The sequence below is a fragment of the Chlamydomonas reinhardtii genome, chromosome 17, assembly GCF_000002595.2.
Source record: "Chlamydomonas reinhardtii strain CC-503 cw92 mt+ chromosome 17, whole genome shotgun sequence".
NCBI lineage: Eukaryota > Viridiplantae > Chlorophyta > Chlorophyceae > Chlamydomonadales > Chlamydomonadaceae > Chlamydomonas > Chlamydomonas reinhardtii.
In genome coordinates this window covers 878-16680 of record NC_057020.1, presented here as the reverse complement: position 1 = coordinate 16680, position 15803 = coordinate 878, and the positions used below count along the sequence as shown (strand labels likewise).

The 15803-nt window shown below is 61.6% G+C and overlaps 3 protein-coding genes across 3 annotated transcripts; 2 read left to right on the top strand and 1 right to left on the bottom strand.

The window, feature by feature from the left end:
• Positions 1–553: 553 nt before the first annotated feature.
• On the bottom strand, positions 554–3905 carry CHLRE_17g696200v5 (uncharacterized protein). Its single transcript, XM_043071824.1, has 4 exons — positions 3570–3905; positions 3342–3410; positions 2928–3072; positions 554–2858 (listed from the first exon to the last, which is right to left on the bottom strand). The coding sequence occupies exons 1-4, from the start codon at positions 3716–3718 to the stop codon at positions 2757–2759; spliced, it is 465 nt and encodes a 154-aa protein (XP_042914283.1). The 5' UTR covers positions 3719–3905; the 3' UTR covers positions 554–2756.
• Positions 3906–4805: 900 nt separating this feature from the next.
• Positions 4806–5901, top strand: CHLRE_17g692676v5 (uncharacterized protein). The gene is made up of 2 exons (XM_043071823.1): positions 4806–5021; positions 5211–5901. The coding sequence occupies exons 1-2, from the start codon at positions 4992–4994 to the stop codon at positions 5439–5441; spliced, it is 261 nt and encodes an 86-aa protein (XP_042914282.1). The 5' UTR covers positions 4806–4991; the 3' UTR covers positions 5442–5901.
• A 1134-nt stretch (positions 5902–7035) lies between these two features.
• On the top strand, positions 7036–14926 carry CHLRE_17g692564v5 (uncharacterized protein). The gene is made up of 6 exons (XM_043071822.1): positions 7036–7094; positions 7380–8178; positions 8415–9139; positions 9298–9968; positions 10394–11236; positions 12459–14926. The coding sequence occupies exons 5-6, from the start codon at positions 11134–11136 to the stop codon at positions 12563–12565; spliced, it is 210 nt and encodes a 69-aa protein (XP_042914281.1). The 5' UTR covers positions 7036–7094; positions 7380–8178; positions 8415–9139; positions 9298–9968; positions 10394–11133; the 3' UTR covers positions 12566–14926.
• The last annotated feature ends 877 nt before the right edge of the window (positions 14927–15803 follow it).

The following is a 15803-nucleotide window of genomic DNA, read 5'->3' as shown; positions in this document are numbered from 1 at the left end:
CTAAAGCATTTGCAGAACGTTTGGCCTCTGGAAAGCGGCCCATGTCCGTCCACATCAGCATTGTAGTAGCGTAGAGCCCCACTCGAGCGTCTCTCACTGGTGTCATGGAGACTATGCGATCTGATGCTAACGTGTAACGGCCAAGGCTTCGTGTGGGTCATGGCGACAAGGCTGCCGCCGGCCATCGAGCGTGACATGAATCCCGGGATTCGTCTCATGATCCCGGGAGAAAGTCGACCAATCTCTTCCGGCACACAATCCCAAACATCATATGTACAGCGCAATTGTAAGCTTAAGCGCACGCCCCGGTAGTCTGACAGAAGGGTCGGTGGTCGGCCATGGACACATGGACATGTGTGGCATGGCTGCCAGTCAAGTTGTGCCTCCAGCTGAACCGGAGGCAGGTATACAATTGTAGAGCTCGCCGAGAGTAGTCGATTGACACCGACCTGGCTAAAAACCAAAGGATTTTGAGGGGGTTTTGAGGGGTTGCACGGTGGTGGGGGTCGGTCAGTCGGTCCGGAGGGGGGGTCGGGAGGTTTTGGGACATGGGGTCTGGAGGTTTAGTTCGTACCCCCCCCTGCCTAGCCAAGCCTCAACCCGCCAGAGCCCCACCGCTGTGCCTCAACGCCACAAGCCTGGGCACAGGAGTGCCGGGAAACGTCTAGGCCGCAGGACACACGCACAGCGCACGCACTAACCAGGGCGCAAGCGTCCAGGTACTAGAACGGTCGCCCACACGTGCATCCTGCCCACACACAAAGCCACCAACCACGCACAACCTCTCACGGCGAGGGAGGCGGGGAATCAGCGTCATACGGCAAGCGCAAAACCATGCCGTCACCAACAGCCCGAGATATGAAAGGATGCGCAAACGGCACAGCGTCCCAACCCTTTGGCCTGATACCCAAAGTCACAAACGTCTGGAGACGACCCCAGAAGTCAGCTACGACGGCAAGTCCAATGCTCAGCACCCGGGCCGACGGCAGCTTCGCTCGCGCCGCCAACCCGGCCATAACCACACGCTGCCGACCAAAGTCCAGGGCAGACATAGCAGCGAGACACACCACATCCCACACAGGTGGCGCAAGCCCCGCAGGCGGGCGCACTAACCACAACTCCTCACGAGAGAAGGCACTTAGAGCCTCCTCCGGCAGGAAACCCATAGCCATCCCCATACTTTCCCGCAGTGACAGCGCAACAGTGCAGTCCCAAAACCAGTGACGCCGGTCCCCATCCTGCATGCCGAACCCACACGCCCAACACGGGTCAACAGCAACGCCTCGCGCCCGCTCGCTAGCATGCCGTGGAAACGCCCAGCAAGCGTTGGCGGCCACACGCCACAGTGCTTCCTTATGATGATTCTCCCATTTCAGCGACCACAAGCGGGCCAAGGTGCACACGAAGGCCCCCGCCGCCAGGGCAGCCCCCACCCCCGACACACCCGCATCGCACACATACTGCAAATGCTCAGCCTTCAGGGCGGCTAACTGTGGAGCCATTTGTAGCACGGAAATATGGAACCGAAATAATTTAGCTCATCATTGATAAGCCCAAGCCCCGAAAATTTGTGTCACAGTAGAAAAGTAGGAAATTTTGGCGGGGGTGCCGGGGGTCCCGCGGGGGCGGGACGGGGTGGTACGACCGTGCAGAATTGCCATACCGGCGTTCCGTTCCGTAAACAGCTGCAAGCGATCTGGCTCAGGTTAGGACGTAAGGTTCAGGTTAAGCTGCTGCTTGCACGCTAGAAAGGACATACGGTACCGGTAGGTTACAGACGTCAGATGCAGCGTGCACTGGTACAGTCAAGCGCTGGGATGGTTAGGTATGCGTAGGGGGCTGCCCATGGGATCTGCCAGTCTCCCCGAAAATTTGTGCCACGACTGCCATATGTGTGCGGGTCCGCCCCGAAAATTAGACAAGTGTTCCCCGGTCACGGGAAAAGGGGCTGAGCCCCTCCACAGTCTGAGGCCGAACAACCTCATCGCCCGGACATAGCCGGGGTCGGTTTCCACAGGCACATAGCCAAACCAGGTGCCTATCTAGCAGTTGCGATGCCACAGCAGACCCCTTCCCCGAAAATTCAGAACACGGATACTTATTGGCAGTACGGTATTCCAGCCATTTGCAGACCCCTTCCCCAAAAATTCAGAACATGGATACTTATTGGCAGTACGGTATTGCGACACAGGTTATATCACCTTCATAACATGATTTCAAGGGTCCTGCGCATCAGATAACCGTTTCAGTCATCTGTATCATGACCTTTGCGTCCCCCGAGATGCGGCGCTCGATGCTTCGGGGGAAGGGGCAAGCCAACGCGGTCTGTAGCACTACGTAAACCAAGGCGTGTCAGGCCAAAGGTCTGTCGACCGCCCTACCTAACAAAAGCACGACTTTTGGAATCAAGTCTCAACACGCATCAGGCACATTCAGGGAGCACTATTTAATTAGGCTCAGATTGCAGACCAGCACACATACCAGGCAGCATTGATTTGCTCTTTGCCATGACGCTTAAGCCAGGGGCAGCAGCCGCCCACGTGTATCACACCAGGCAACAAACCCCCAGCACCCCCCCCAGAGTGCTGACATGATGTGAGCAGCTACCCTGCGTTGCTCGCCTGAAACATCCATCTGCAAGTTCCACGGTGACCTGCTACAATGTATGCGGCGCGCTGGTGCCCCAGCTCCACCTCCAGCCTTACTGCCGGGTATGATATTTGCTACTGCGCCGGATATTGCCACTCCTACCTCTCCTAGTCTTCCTTGTCGTCTCCAGCTATTGCTCGTGTGGATTTCAAAGGCCCCCAGCCAGGAACGAAGTTGAGCGCACTGATGAGACCGTATGTGATGACCACCTGTAGGCAGCAAACAATGCACGTTCACCGAGCCCTGCGATATAGCATTGCCACAGCTGCCCAACTCACCACCTGGGCGATGGCCACAACTCCAAATATGGGCCACAGCGCCACGACCATGGAGATGAGAGTGGTCATAAATGTGACAGCGCCGGCAGGGATCGCCAGCGTCCCTGACTCCAAGGGGTCCCTTTGGCCCCCCAAATAGCCGAGCCTGTGTTTATAGCCGCATGGCGGGTGTACATGCTAGGTTAAAAGCGACGGTGGTGTGTGATTGGCTGTTAATGGCGAGGAAACCTAGCTGCGATGCGAGAATCCACCCTCTACACGATGAACCGGCCTCTGTATGCCTTGGCTGACAACTTGGGAGGACACGACAGCACTGGTTCCCCAATTTGTTCAAGTGGGCACGGACTTTCGGTGGCATTGTCTACATACTACCCAGGACAACAGGACTTGCCAAATTCCTGGAGGCAGCCTTACCACACAAACACGTACGCAAACAGGAGGCAGTTGAAGAAGATGTTGATGATGCCAAGGAGCAGGGACAGTCTGCATTGGGGAAAACATTATGTATATTGACCAATCATTGTGCGACAATCCCACAGGGGCTGAGACTGGCTATGAGGGCGCGGAGGCTGAGACCCCTCCCCACACGCTGTGCCCCACCCACCCATGTGCCTGTTCCCGGGCGCCCTCTTCAGAGCCTACCGGTTGACTCGCTGGTCGGTGAGCGCTACTGTAACGAGATCCTTTTCACCATTTCCGAACACTGCAACCGCAAATGCGGCGAAAACCCAGAAGCCCGATTCCAGGCGCTGGTAAATGCTTTGGCGAACGCTCCACAACGCCCCTGCCATATCGACGTAATCTTTAAGTATTCGAGCTTAATACATATGTCTTCCACGAAAAAGGCTTGGCGATATGTGTTTAAACAGGCGTAAAAGGCAGCGATGCTGACCTACTGCCAGCTATAGTATGTGCGTCTATGCAATTTGAACTTGAACACGCATTAGAGTGTCGGGCGTAAATGAGCACTTTAGTATGGATGCTATTAGGGTATGGGGAGTCGTGCTTGGAACAATCGTGGCATAGCAGACAGGGTCACCTCCGGGTTGGTCCCTCAGGACCAGGTGCTCCCTACGTAACAGCGAATGGGGGTGGCAAGGGGGGGGATGCCTGAGTGTTGCCTGTGCCAGTGCGCGTGGGCCGAGGATGTTTTGGGCCGCCAAAGTTGTGGGGTCGGCTCTCGTCCCTGGGGGTTTCGGGAGCCCATCCTGGCGGATTTCAGGAAGCGCCTCACAAGCAGAACTAGGGGCCAAACGCAGCAGTACGAGGCTCACATGTGCACGTTATGATGTAATATTGCACACCCACAGCGTGGGAGGGCCAAGTTGCGTGTCCGGGCGTGGACATGTTTCCACATTCAACACATGCGCACTCACACGGCTGGGCTCTCAAGCGCTGGTGCGCATAAATTCACGGTGAACAAGGCTGCCGATGCACATTGTCCATTCGTCACGCGGCAGAGAGTTGAATGCGGGGTGGGCTGGGTCGAGGGGATTTCCAGCGCTCGTATCTTACGAAGGCAGGGGCGGCGTCAGTGGCCGAACTCCTTAAAATGGCTTCGTTCAGTTGACGAAACAGGCTGCCGCCGCTTCGTTCACCCCCAAAATTTTTCCGGGGGCTCCGCCCCCGACCCGCACGATGTCGACACCGACACGACACGCCCACTCCTTCCCTGCTTCCCGCCGACCCAACCTCACTCTCCCGCCAGGGGAACCCCTGTCTCCCGCCGTCAACACCCATAGATACAGCCCTTTGAGCCTTCTTACCATATCCCACGCAGGTTTCGGCCGTGGAGTAGCCGCTGGAACCCCCTGTCCTTGGCCACAAGTGGCCGAAATCCCAAAAATGTCTTCGTCTGTTTGCCGAAAGACCCCCCAAGATCAAAAATTTCGTCCGCCAGAGGCCTTTTTGGGCAAATTTCGTTCCGAACGAAGGAAGATACGAGCGCTGGGGATTTCCATGGATAAGATCCCGCGTGTGACCGAAGTCTCAGAACAGGACCGCTGATGGCACGGAGTGATAGTCCTCGTCAAGAGGAGTCGATTGGCACCACTTTGGTACAAAATGGAGGGGTTTCAACCCCTAAACAACAAGGTTTTGTCCGTGTGGGGGGGGTCGGTCGTCCCCTCAAGGGGGGGGATTTCGGAGCATGGGGTCTGGCACTTTGTTTCCTACCCCGCCCCCCCCCCTGGCTGCGTTGCGGAGAGCCGCCATGGTTCGCAAACTTCGACGGACATCCTTGGCTCAGTGGGACTCACTCACTCTACCCTCCCGACGGTGCAGGGGCGTGACGTCAACTCCGCAACCAACATCCGGCACGCGCTGGTGGAGATGCTGCTGGGGCACAAGCGACCTGCATCGCTGCAGACTGGCGGCGGCGGCGGCATCGGCGGCGGTGGCGGCGGCAGTAGCGGGGGCGCGTGCGCGCATCTTGGTAGCGGAGGGGGCGGTAAAGGCCACGTGGAGGAGGAGAGTGCAGCGCCGCCCAAGAAGCGGCGCAAGCGCGCAGGCTGAGGAGCCGGCTGGTGTCTAGGTAGCGGTCCGCGGTGGGGCTGGCAGGGCATGCGTAGCGGCATGACAAGTAGTGCGGCTGTTGACAACTGTGCTGCGTCTGGCTGCGGTTGGCTCTGCTGTGGCATCGCGACTGCTAGATAGGCACCTGGTTTAGCTATGTGCCTGTGGGAACCGACCCCGGCTATGTCCGGGCGATGAGGTTGTTCGGCCTCAGACTGTGGAGGGGCTCAGCCCCTTTTCCCGTGACCTGGGAACACTTGTCTTGTGCTGAGGATTTGATTCATGGGCGGGGAGGAGGGAGCCCCACAGGAACACCCCTGTCCGTGCGTGGGTGGGCACCAAACTCAATACTGCTGCAAACCGCGAGTGGCATAGATTACGGTAATCAAGGGCACATGCAGTGGCATGTGAATGCACCCCTGTGGTCTCCTGAACCCGTGCATCCTACACCCCTACATCCCTCTGTTGGACAGAGCTCGCACACTCATAGGGCGGTCAGGCTCGCCCTCTACGCGTGCCCAGGTTGGGCCGTACTAATCCTGGAGCAGCTACTTGCTCCTGAGGACCTCGTATACCAACACCAAGGGAGGTGACCCTCACCTGACCAACAAGCCCTTTTGGGCCAATGTGGGGCCAACTAGGCCAATAGCAACAGCAGGTTGCCAACACGCCAGGAAAGCGCATTGGCCCAAGGCAGAGCCCAGCACGGTACAACTCCTAACAAGCATCCCTGCACATAGTCGCCGCAGCGACGTCAGTCCGTTACCCGGACCCCTTGTTGGTGCTGACACCACCTCACCGTGCGGCAGCTGCCTGACTTGACTGCCGCCCGCGCCTTCCTGCCAGTGCGTCCTATATCATGTGCTTCATGGGACCGTACCCCCGCCACCTCGCCCCACGCTCACACACCATGTGCTTGGACAGCGGCAAAGAGGCAATGGGATTGCGTGCCAGGCTGATGGTGCCCTGGCGGCTGCAGTGGATGGTGACACTGCTGCTGTGCAACCAATGCAATCTGTGCAGGCCGTCGGCGGACCGCTTACACAGCCACAGCGCCTCCATGGTCAATGTCTGCGACCACAGACTGGAAACCCGAATCCACAATGAATGCGGCAACCGTGCGGCGGCGCCAGCTGACCACCGCCTCGCCCAGATCATAGACAAAGGCATTCGGCAAGCGGCCAGCCCAGTAGGTGTCGCAGTAGCCAGCAAAAGTGAGGGCGGCATAGACACGCTGATTCCCCGCCCCCCTCGCCGTGAGAGGTTGTGCGTGGTTGGTGGCTATGTGTGTGGGCAGGATGCACGTGTGGGCGACCGTTCTAGTACCTGGACGCTTGCGCCCTGGTTAGTGCGTGCGCTGTGCGTGTGTCCTGCGGCCTAGACGTTTCCCGGCACTCCTGTGCCTAGGCTTGTGGCGTTGAGGCATAGCGGTGGGGCTCTGGCGGGTTGAGGCTTGGCTAGGACTCACTGTGCGCGGAGTCACACGGACTTTGCCCGCGGGAGGGTTTGCAGCAAAGTCGGGGTTGGGCCCTGATAGCATGTGATGGCTCGGCGTCTTCGGGAGCTGGGACTGTCCCCTCTGTAACATCCGCATCCATAGACACCGCAGCGGCAGCTTCGTCACTGGCGCTACTTCCACCGCTGGTGCTGGTGGTAAGTGGAAGCACGGAAGCGAAGCCCCATGTCAGTGGCGGGCATCAGGTACACCACCTCGCATTAGCTTATATTGAAGCTTGGTCGGTGCCGCCATCAGTTGCGCAAGCCGACTCAGCGCATGCAAATGTCCGGCCAGGTGTTGACGGTGACATAGTCAGCCGTGCTAAGCAGTGCGGTGCTCTGCAGGACCGAATGATCCGCCGGTCACTGCCTTTTGGCGTTGCCTTATCTGCCAGATCGACTCCACATGAGAGTTTCGCCGTCCTAAATGCATCGAGTCAGCGGCCGCTGAAGTTGGCAGCGCCGCCTGCAGCCGCCATGAGGCAGCGCGGACAGCATCCACCGATGGTGGCAGCGCCGCCCGCAGCCGCCATGAGACAGCGCGGACAGCATCCACCGATGGTGGCAGCGCCGCCCGCAGCCGCCATGAGACAGCGCGGACAGCATCCACCGATGGTGGCAGCGCCGCCCGCAGCCGCCATGAGACAGCGCGGACAGCATCCACCGATGGTGGCAGCGCCGCCCGCAGCCGCCATGAGACAGCGCGGACAGCATCCACCGATGGTGGCAGCGCCGCCCCCAGCCGACATGAGGCAGCACGGTCGGCAGCGGCCGAAGGTGACAGCGCTGCCCGCACCCGCCATGAGACAGCGCGGTCGGCAGCGGCTGAAGGTGGCAGCGCGGTCGGCAGACGCCGAAGGTGCCAGCGCCACCCGCAGCCGCCTTGAGGCAGCGCGGTCAGCAGCTGCCGAAGGTGCCAGCCCCGCCCGCACCCGCCTTGAGGCAGCGCAGTCAGCAGCCGCCGAAGGTGGCAGCGCGGCCGGCAGCGGCCGAAGGTGACAGCGCCGCCCGCAGCCGCCTTGAGGTAGCGCGGTCTGCAGCCGCTGATGTTGGCAGCGCCGTCCGCAGCCGCCTTGATGCAGCGCGATCAGCAGCCGCCGAAGGTGGCAGCGCCGCATGCAGCCGCCATGAGGCAGCACGGTCCGCAGCCGCCGATGTTAGGAGCGGAGACAGCAGCGGCCGAAGGTGGCAGGACCGCCCGCAGCCGCCATGAGGGCAGCGCAGTCAGCAGCTGCCGAAGGTGACAGCGCCGCCCGAAGCCGCCATGAGACAGCGCGATCAACAGCCGCCGAAGGTGGCAGCACCGCATGCAGCCGCCATGAGGCAGCACGGTCCGCAGCCGCCATGAGGACAGCGCAGTCAGCAGCTGCCGAAGGTGGCAGCGCAGCCCGCAGCCGCCATAGGGCAGCGTGGTCAGCAGCCGCCGCAGGTGGCAGCGCCGCCCCCAGCCGCCGCAGGTGAAAGCGCGGTCCGCAGCCGCCGAAGGTGAAAGCGCTGCCCGCAGCCGCCTTGAGGCAGCGCAGTCGGCAGCCGCCGATGGTGCCAGCGCCGCCGCAGCCGCCATGATGCAGCGCGATCAACAGCCGCCGAAGGTGGCAGCACCGCATGCAGCCGCCATGAGGCAGCACGGTCCGCAGCCGCCATGAGGACAGCGCAGTCAGCAGCTGCCGAAGGTGGCAGCGCAGCCCGCAGCCGCCATAGGGCAGCGTGGTCAGCAGCCGCCGCAGGTGGCAGCGCCGCCCCCAGCCGCCGCAGGTGAAAGCGCGGTCCGCAGCCGCCGAAGGTGAAAGCGCTGCCCGCAGCCGCCATGAGACAGCGCAGTCAGTTGCTGCCGAAGGTGACAGCGCCGCCCGCAGCCGCCTTGAGGCAGCACAGTCAGCAGCCGCCGAAGGTGGCAGCGCGGTCCGCAGCCGCCTTGAGGCAAGACAGTCAGCAGCCGTTATAGGTGGCAGCACCGCCGGCAGCCGCCCCAGGCAGCGCGGTCGGCATCCGCCAAAGGTGACAGCGCCGCCCGCAGCCGCCGCAGGCGAAAGCGCGGTCCGCAGCGCTCGTTGGTGGCAGCGCCGCCCGCACCCGCCGAAGGTGGCAGCGCCACCCGCACCCGCCTTGAGGCAGCAAAGTCAGCAGCCGCCGATGGTGGCAGCGCCGCCCGCAGCCGCCATGAAGCAGAGCGGTCAGCAGCGGCCGAAGGTGACAGCACGGTCAGCAGCCGCCGATGGTGGCAGCACGGTCCGCAGCCGCCTTGAGGCAGCGCAGTCAGCAGCCGCCGATGGTGACAGCGCCGCCCGCAGCCGCCTTGAGGCAGCGTGGTCCGCAGCCGCCAAAGGTGACAGCGCCGCCCGCACCCGCCATGAGACAGCGCGGTCAGCAGCGGCCGAAGGTGAAAGCGCCGCCCGCACCCGCCATGAGACAGCGCGGTTGGCAGCGACCGAAGGTGGCAGCGCGGTCCGCAGCCGCCAAAGGTGACAGCGCCGCCCGCAGCCGCCATGAGACAGCGCGGACAGCATCCACCGATGGTGGCAGCGCCGCCCCCAGCCGACATGAGGCAGCACGGTCGGCAGCGGCCGAAGGTGACAGCGCCGCCCGCACCCGCCATGAGACAGCGCGGTCGGCAGCGGCCGAAGGTGGCAGCGCGGCCGGCAGACGCCGAAGGTGCCAGCGCCACCCGCAGCCGCCTTGAGGCAGCGCGGTCAGCAGCTGCCGAAGGTGCCAGCCCCGCCCGCACCCGCCTTGAGGCAGCGCAGTCAGCAGCCGCCATAGGGCAGCGTGGTCAGCAGCGGCCGAAGGTGGCAGCGCGGTCCGCAGCCGCCTTGAGGGAGGACAGTCAGCAGCCTCCAAAGGTGGCAGGACCGCCCGCACCCGCCTTGAGGCAGCGCAGTCAGCAGCCGCCGAAGGTGACAGCGCCGCCCGCAGCCGCCTTGAGGCAGCGCGGTCCGCAGCCGCCAAAGGTGACAGCGCCGCCCGCACCCGCCATGAGACAGCGCGGTCAGCAGCGGCCGAAGGTGGCAGCGCGGTCGGCAGCCACCGAAGGTGACAGTTCCGCCCGCAGCCGCCATGAGGCAGCGCGGTCGGTTGCGGCTGAAGGTGCCAGCCCCGCCCGCGCCCGCCTTGAGGCAGCGCAGTCAGCAGCCGCCGAAGGTGGCAGGACCGCCCGCAGCCGCCGAGGGTGCCAGCGCCGCCCGCAGCCGCCATGATGCAGCGCGATCAGCAGCCGCTAAAGGTAACAGCACCGCATGCAGCCGCCATGAGGCAACACGGTCCTCAGCCGCCATGAGGGCAGCGCAGTCAGCAGCTGCCGAAGGCGGCAGCGCCGCCCGCAGCCGCCGCAGGTGGCAGCGCGGTCCACAGCCGCCTTGAGGCAGGACAGTCAGCAGCCGCCAAAGGTGGCAGGACCGTCCGAAGCCGCCCCAGGCAGCGCCGTCCGCAGCCGCCGCAGGTGAAAGCCCCGCCCGCAGCCGCCTTGAGGCAGCGCAGTCAGCAGCCGCCGAAGGTGGCAGCGCCGCCCGCAGCCGCCTTGAGGCAGCGCGGTCGGCAGCGGTCGAAGGTGGCAGCGCCGCCCGCAGCCGCCATGAGGCAGCTCGGTCCGCAGCCGCGATGAGGCAGCTCGGTCCGCAGCCGCCAAAGGTGACAGCGCCGCCCGCAGCCGCGGAAGGTGGCAGCGCGGACCGCAACCGCCTTGAGGCAGCGCCGCCCGCAGCCGCCGAAGGTGGGAGCGCGGTCCGCAGCCGCCTTCAGGCAGCGTGGTCTGCAGCCGCCGAAGATGGCAGCGCGGTCGGCAGCCGCCGAAGTTGGCAGCGCCGCCGCAGCCGCCATGATACAGCGCAGTCAGCAGCGGCCGAAGGTGACAGCGCCGCCAGCAGCCGCCGGAGGTGGCAGCGCCGCCCGCAGCCACCGAAGGGGACAGCGCCGCCCGCAGCCGCCATAGGGCCGCGTGGTCAGCAGCCGCCGAAGGTGGCAGCGCCGCCCGCAGCCGCCATGAGACAGCGCAGTCAGCAGCTGCCGAAGGTGACAGCGCCGCCCGCAGCTGCCGAAGGTGACAGCGCCGTCCGCAGCCGCCGAAGGTGGCAGCGCGGTCCGCAGCCGCCTAAAGTGCCAGCGCCGCCCGCAGCCGCCATGAGACAGCCAAGTCAGCAGCCGCCGAAGGTGGTAGCGCCGCATGCAGCCGCCGAAGGTGACAGCGCCGCCCGCAGCCGCCATGAGGCAGCGGGGTCGACCACCCGCAGGCGTTCCGACGCCTGCTGCTGGCAGCGCTGCGGCCGTTGCTGCTACGCGCTACTGCCAGCCGCACGCACGCTTAGGTGGGTTTAGCCGCAGCCGTCCTGACTCACGCACGCTTAGGTGGGTTTAGCCGCAGCCGTCCTGACTCATGGAGAAGCGCGACAGGGCAGGCTGTAGACACCACGTCTGGTTTTCACGCACGAACCCCACTGCTGCGACTCGAGCTGGGATTCAGAGGGAAGCTGCACATGGAAGTGTGGCACGGGAGAGGGGTAACGCAACTGCTGCACGGTTCCGTCGCTGGCAAAACCTCCCCCTGCTACCGGACGCTCCTGCTGCGAGTGCTGGAGACAATCAACGTACCACAAGGTCAGCAGCCGCCGTGCTAGCCGCGCAAACTCAGAATGGCGGCCTGCTGCTGCTGCTGCTGCTACTGATTGTCGTGTGCCATTGCTGCTACTGCTGCTGGGCCGGGTCCGGCCGCACTGTAGCATTCGATGTTAAAGTCACTGCTGCTGGCGAGGTCTCCCGGCCTGCGCCACTACCTGCTGCACCCGCCGAAGCCCTAGGCCCGGTGGCGCTGCAGGCGCGGGAGCGCCACCGCTAGTAACCCAAGCCAGCAGCTGACCCACACGCGCAACAACTACTTGGACTGCAGGGAGACCAGCAGAAGTCCGCGGCCGCCACTAAGACCACTCGTCTAGCGGCGCCGGTGCAGCCGCCGGTACTCGCAAGTCCTACGCGCTGCTCACTGCTGCCACATCTGCAAGGTCGACTGCAGTGTGGCACTAGAGAAGGGGACAGCATGAAGCCGCCAAGGCTGAGGCCCCGGCCTGCTGCTGCTGCTGCTGCTGCTGCTGCTGCAGACACTAGTCCCCTGCGGTGCAGCGCTGTGAACTGCTGCCAGCCGCAACTGATGCCGAGACTGCACAATAGCAGGCCTGCTGCCATTAAGCTACTGCCGCAGTCTTCCAGCCCACGGTCTCACTGCAGCTCTGCGCCGGCATCACTAGCAGTGCCGGCGGTGCAGGTGTCAAGGGCCCAGTGCTGCCCATGCCACCGCCAACCCGACCAGGCCCATTTAGCACAATCAGCATTACCACCATATCCCGCTGCCACCACTGCCCCTCACGCCACGTGACGACCCCGCAACTGCCAACCCCGCCAGCGGGGCCCACTGCCTTGCTACTGCAGTGGTGGAGCTGCGCTAGGTCAACAAGCCTGCCGGTGACCTGTGGAGACACTCAATCATGAGATGCCGTGCAGGCTGCTGCAGCTCTGCTGTTGCTGCCGCCCCTGCAGAGGTTGCCTCCGCCATTGCAGCCCAGAGGGGCGCGGCGCACAGGGGCGCGGCGCAGCAGCCACGGCTGGTCAATGACCTAGCCGGGGCGCACAGCAGCTACCCCTAAAACACTGCTCGCTGACAGTGAGGCGCCCAGCCACTAGGGCATTGCGAGCGAGTGTGGCGTTGCGGTGTGTCTGTGTGGTGCTATCGCCTGGCCGGGCGCCCGGAGCGTGAGGAATGCGCATCAGCAAACTTCCAGCCAGCCAGCAACTTGTCGGTACAGTAACTTCGGTGTTCGACCAGCCATGCACTTCTGCTCTGCCGCTGCAAACTGTTTGCTGTTTGCTTGGGGTATGGGCGTCCGCTGCACCCTACGGGACCTCGCCAACCTGCCTAAACCCTGTCCCATCACACGCCCAGCTAGGGCTGCGCCGCACTGCTGCTGCCCGGACGCCAAGTGCCCCGCGGGTCAAGCAAGCAGTCAACCGCCAAGTGGGCAGCAAGAGGGCAGGGAGGAGCGCAGACCGAAGCGTCCAGGTTTCACACACCCGTTATCGCGACCTATCAATCCGGAGTCGCTAAGCACAACCAACTGCGCGTGAAGGCTGCAACACGGGGCTCGTAACCTTTTGGAGATTTGCGGTCGGCTGGCTGGAACTCGCAGCAGGGTGCTGTACATGGCACTGGCACGCATAGGCAGAGTCCATTCCGGGACGCCTCCGATACGGGAAGACCCTTCACATGCATGTATGCACATATTGTCTGACATGTTTGTAACGCAACCACAAGCTAGGGGCCGTGGTGCCAGCCCTTGCAGTCCCCCATGTGGCTCTACTCTTCTCCCCTGACCTCACATGGGTCAGGGTCAGGTATCATTCTGGCTGTCAAATAATGTGCAGCTATACTAAGCGCATTCTGTTTGCATTGTATATGAATTCTGGGCTTTGGAAGTGCAAGCAAAAGCAGCCACAACAGGTTGGCATGTGACGACCAGCGTGCCTCCAGCCCCTTGCAGGCCTGCAGTGGCGCCAAGTTGACAACCGCTGCACTATGGCGACCTCCAGCTTGTGCCAACCATACAACGGCAGTCGCTATATGTATGTAATTGATAGCCAGGCCAAACGGCTGCGTGGCTGGACTGCTGCACTCACTCACGTGGCCCCTGGCAGCAGGGTGACCTAAATCGGGGTTTTAAGGGGTTTTGCGGGATTTGAAAAGTGTGACATGTCAGAAATGATATGCACAGCATAAATAGCATAATTTCAGCAAGAATAATTGTTAGAGTCACTTGTGGGTGATCATGATGTGATTTGGGGGCATAGCAATGACCCAGTGCTTCCTTGTCACGCGTCAGTAGGCGGGAAGGGATGGGACTTCCATTGCCCCGCATGCTAGCACCACTGTGGCATGCCGTTCACCCAGATCCATTTGTATACTATATTGTGCTGTGTTGCATGTTGACAGATTGCACATGCATGGTGTGCAAGCACATGCTGCTCAGCCCCCTTGGCATGCCACACGGGGGGCTGTGTTGCCTAACCCACCATCCAACCTGCCTGCCCCACTCACCCCTGTGCAAGACCCTTCACATGCATGTATGCACATATTGTCTGACATGTTTGTAACGCAACCACAAGCTAGGGGCCGTGGTGCCAGCCCTTGCAGTCCCCCATGTGGCTCTACTCTTCTCCCCTGACCTCACATGGGTCAGGGTCAGGTATCATTCTGGCTGTCAAATAATGTGCAGCTATACTAAGCGCATTCTGTTTGCATTGTATATGAATTCTGGGCTTTGGAAGTGCAAGCAAAAGCAGCCACAACAGGTTGGCATGTGACGACCAGCGTGCCTCCAGCCCCTTGCAGGCCTGCAGTGGCGCCAAGTTGACAACCGCTGCACTATGGCGACCTCCAGCTTGTGCCAACCATACAACGGCAGTCGCTATATGTATGTAATTGATAGCCAGGCCAAACGGCTGCGTGGCTGGACTGCTGCACTCACTCACGTGGCCCCTGGCAGCAGGGTGACCTAAATCGGGGTTTTAAGGGGTTTTGCGGGATTTGAAAAGTGTGACATGTCAGAAATGATATGCACAGCATAAATAGCATAATTTCAGCAAGAATAATTGTTAGAGTCACTTGTGGGTGATCATGATGTGATTTGGGGGCATAGCAATGACCCAGTGCTTCCTTGTCACGCGTCAGTAGGCGGGAAGGGATGGGACTTCCATTGCCCCGCATGCTAGCACCACTGTGGCATGCCGTTCACCCAGATCCATTTGTATACTATATTGTGCTGTGTTGCATGTTGACAGATTGCACATGCATGGTGTGCAAGCACATGCTGCTCAGCCCCCTTGGCATGCCACACGGGGGGCTGTGTTGCCTAACCCACCATCCAACCTGCCTGCCCCACTCACCCCTGTGCAAGACCCTTCACATGCATGTATGCACATATTGTCTGACATGTTTGTAACGCAACCACAAGCTAGGGGCCGTGGTGCCAGCCCTTGCAGTCCCCCATGTGGCTCTACTCTTCTCCCCTGACCTCACATGGGTCAGGGTCAGGTATCATTCTGGCTGTCAAATAATGTGCAGCTATACTAAGCGCATTCTGTTTGCATTGTATATGAATTCTGGGCTTTGGAAGTGCAAGCAAAAGCAGCCACAACAGGTTGGCATGTGACGACCAGCGTGCCTCCAGCCCCTTGCAGGCCTGCAGTGGCGCCAAGTTGACAACCGCTGCACTATGGCGACCTCCAGCTTGTGCCAACCATACAACGGCAGTCGCTATATGTATGTAATTGATAGCCAGGCCAAACGGCTGCGTGGCTGGACTGCTGCACTCACTCACGTGGCCCCTGGTGGTGAGAGCAAACATTTTCTTTTTGATACAGGCCGTATTTGAGGATGTCGTCTACTTAAATGAATAGGTATGAAGTAATAGCATAAGTTTTGTTTATCAAATCTGCCGGATCGATGACGGTGGCGACCATGCATCATCGAGCTGACCAGCGAGCTCGCAGCCATGTTGACTGGCTGACTCGTCGACTAATCAGCGCTTCTACTTGATGTTAATGATTGATATTTCCACATTGATTATATGCGTCTTAGCTGCTACTGTGCCTGCTGCAGCTGTCAAAACAATAGTTTCTTGGACCTTACATGCTGACCACTCTTCATCCTGTGCCTACATAATCGCTAACATATAGTCCAAATGTCAAGTACCACTAGAAGAGCGGACCAGAGTTGCACTACAGTGCCGACTGAGGCTGGAGCACAGTGCCGACTGCATTTCCCTGCCCTTGCCCCTACCCAAGCTGGTAGGCGCACGAGAGGGAGGGAGGGAGGAAGGGAGGGAGGGA

Bases quoted from the DNA above. Each gene is read 5' to 3' on its own strand.
- CHLRE_17g696200v5 (XM_043071824.1), bottom strand. From the start codon at position 3,718: ATGGCAGGGGCGTTGTGGAGCGTTCGCCAAAGCATTTACCAGCGCCTG. The intron at 3,411-3,569 runs GTAGGCTCTGAA...TCCCCAATGCAG, and splicing joins ACCGACCAGCGAGTCAACCG to ACTGTCCCTGCTCCTTGGCA. The intron at 2,859-2,927 runs GTGAGTTGGGCA...TGCTGCCTACAG, and splicing joins TTGTGGCCATCGCCCAGGTG to GTGGTCATCACATACGGTCT.
- CHLRE_17g692676v5 (XM_043071823.1), top strand. From the start codon at position 4,992: ATGGAGGGGTTTCAACCCCTAAACAACAAG. The intron at 5,022-5,210 runs GTTTTGTCCGTG...CCGACGGTGCAG, and splicing joins TTCAACCCCTAAACAACAAG to GGGCGTGACGTCAACTCCGC.
- CHLRE_17g692564v5 (XM_043071822.1), top strand. From the start codon at position 11,134: ATGAGGCAGCGGGGTCGACCACCCGCAGGCGTTCCGACGCCTGCTGCT. The intron at 11,237-12,458 runs GTGGGTTTAGCC...CCGCCCCTGCAG, and splicing joins CCAGCCGCACGCACGCTTAG to AGGTTGCCTCCGCCATTGCA.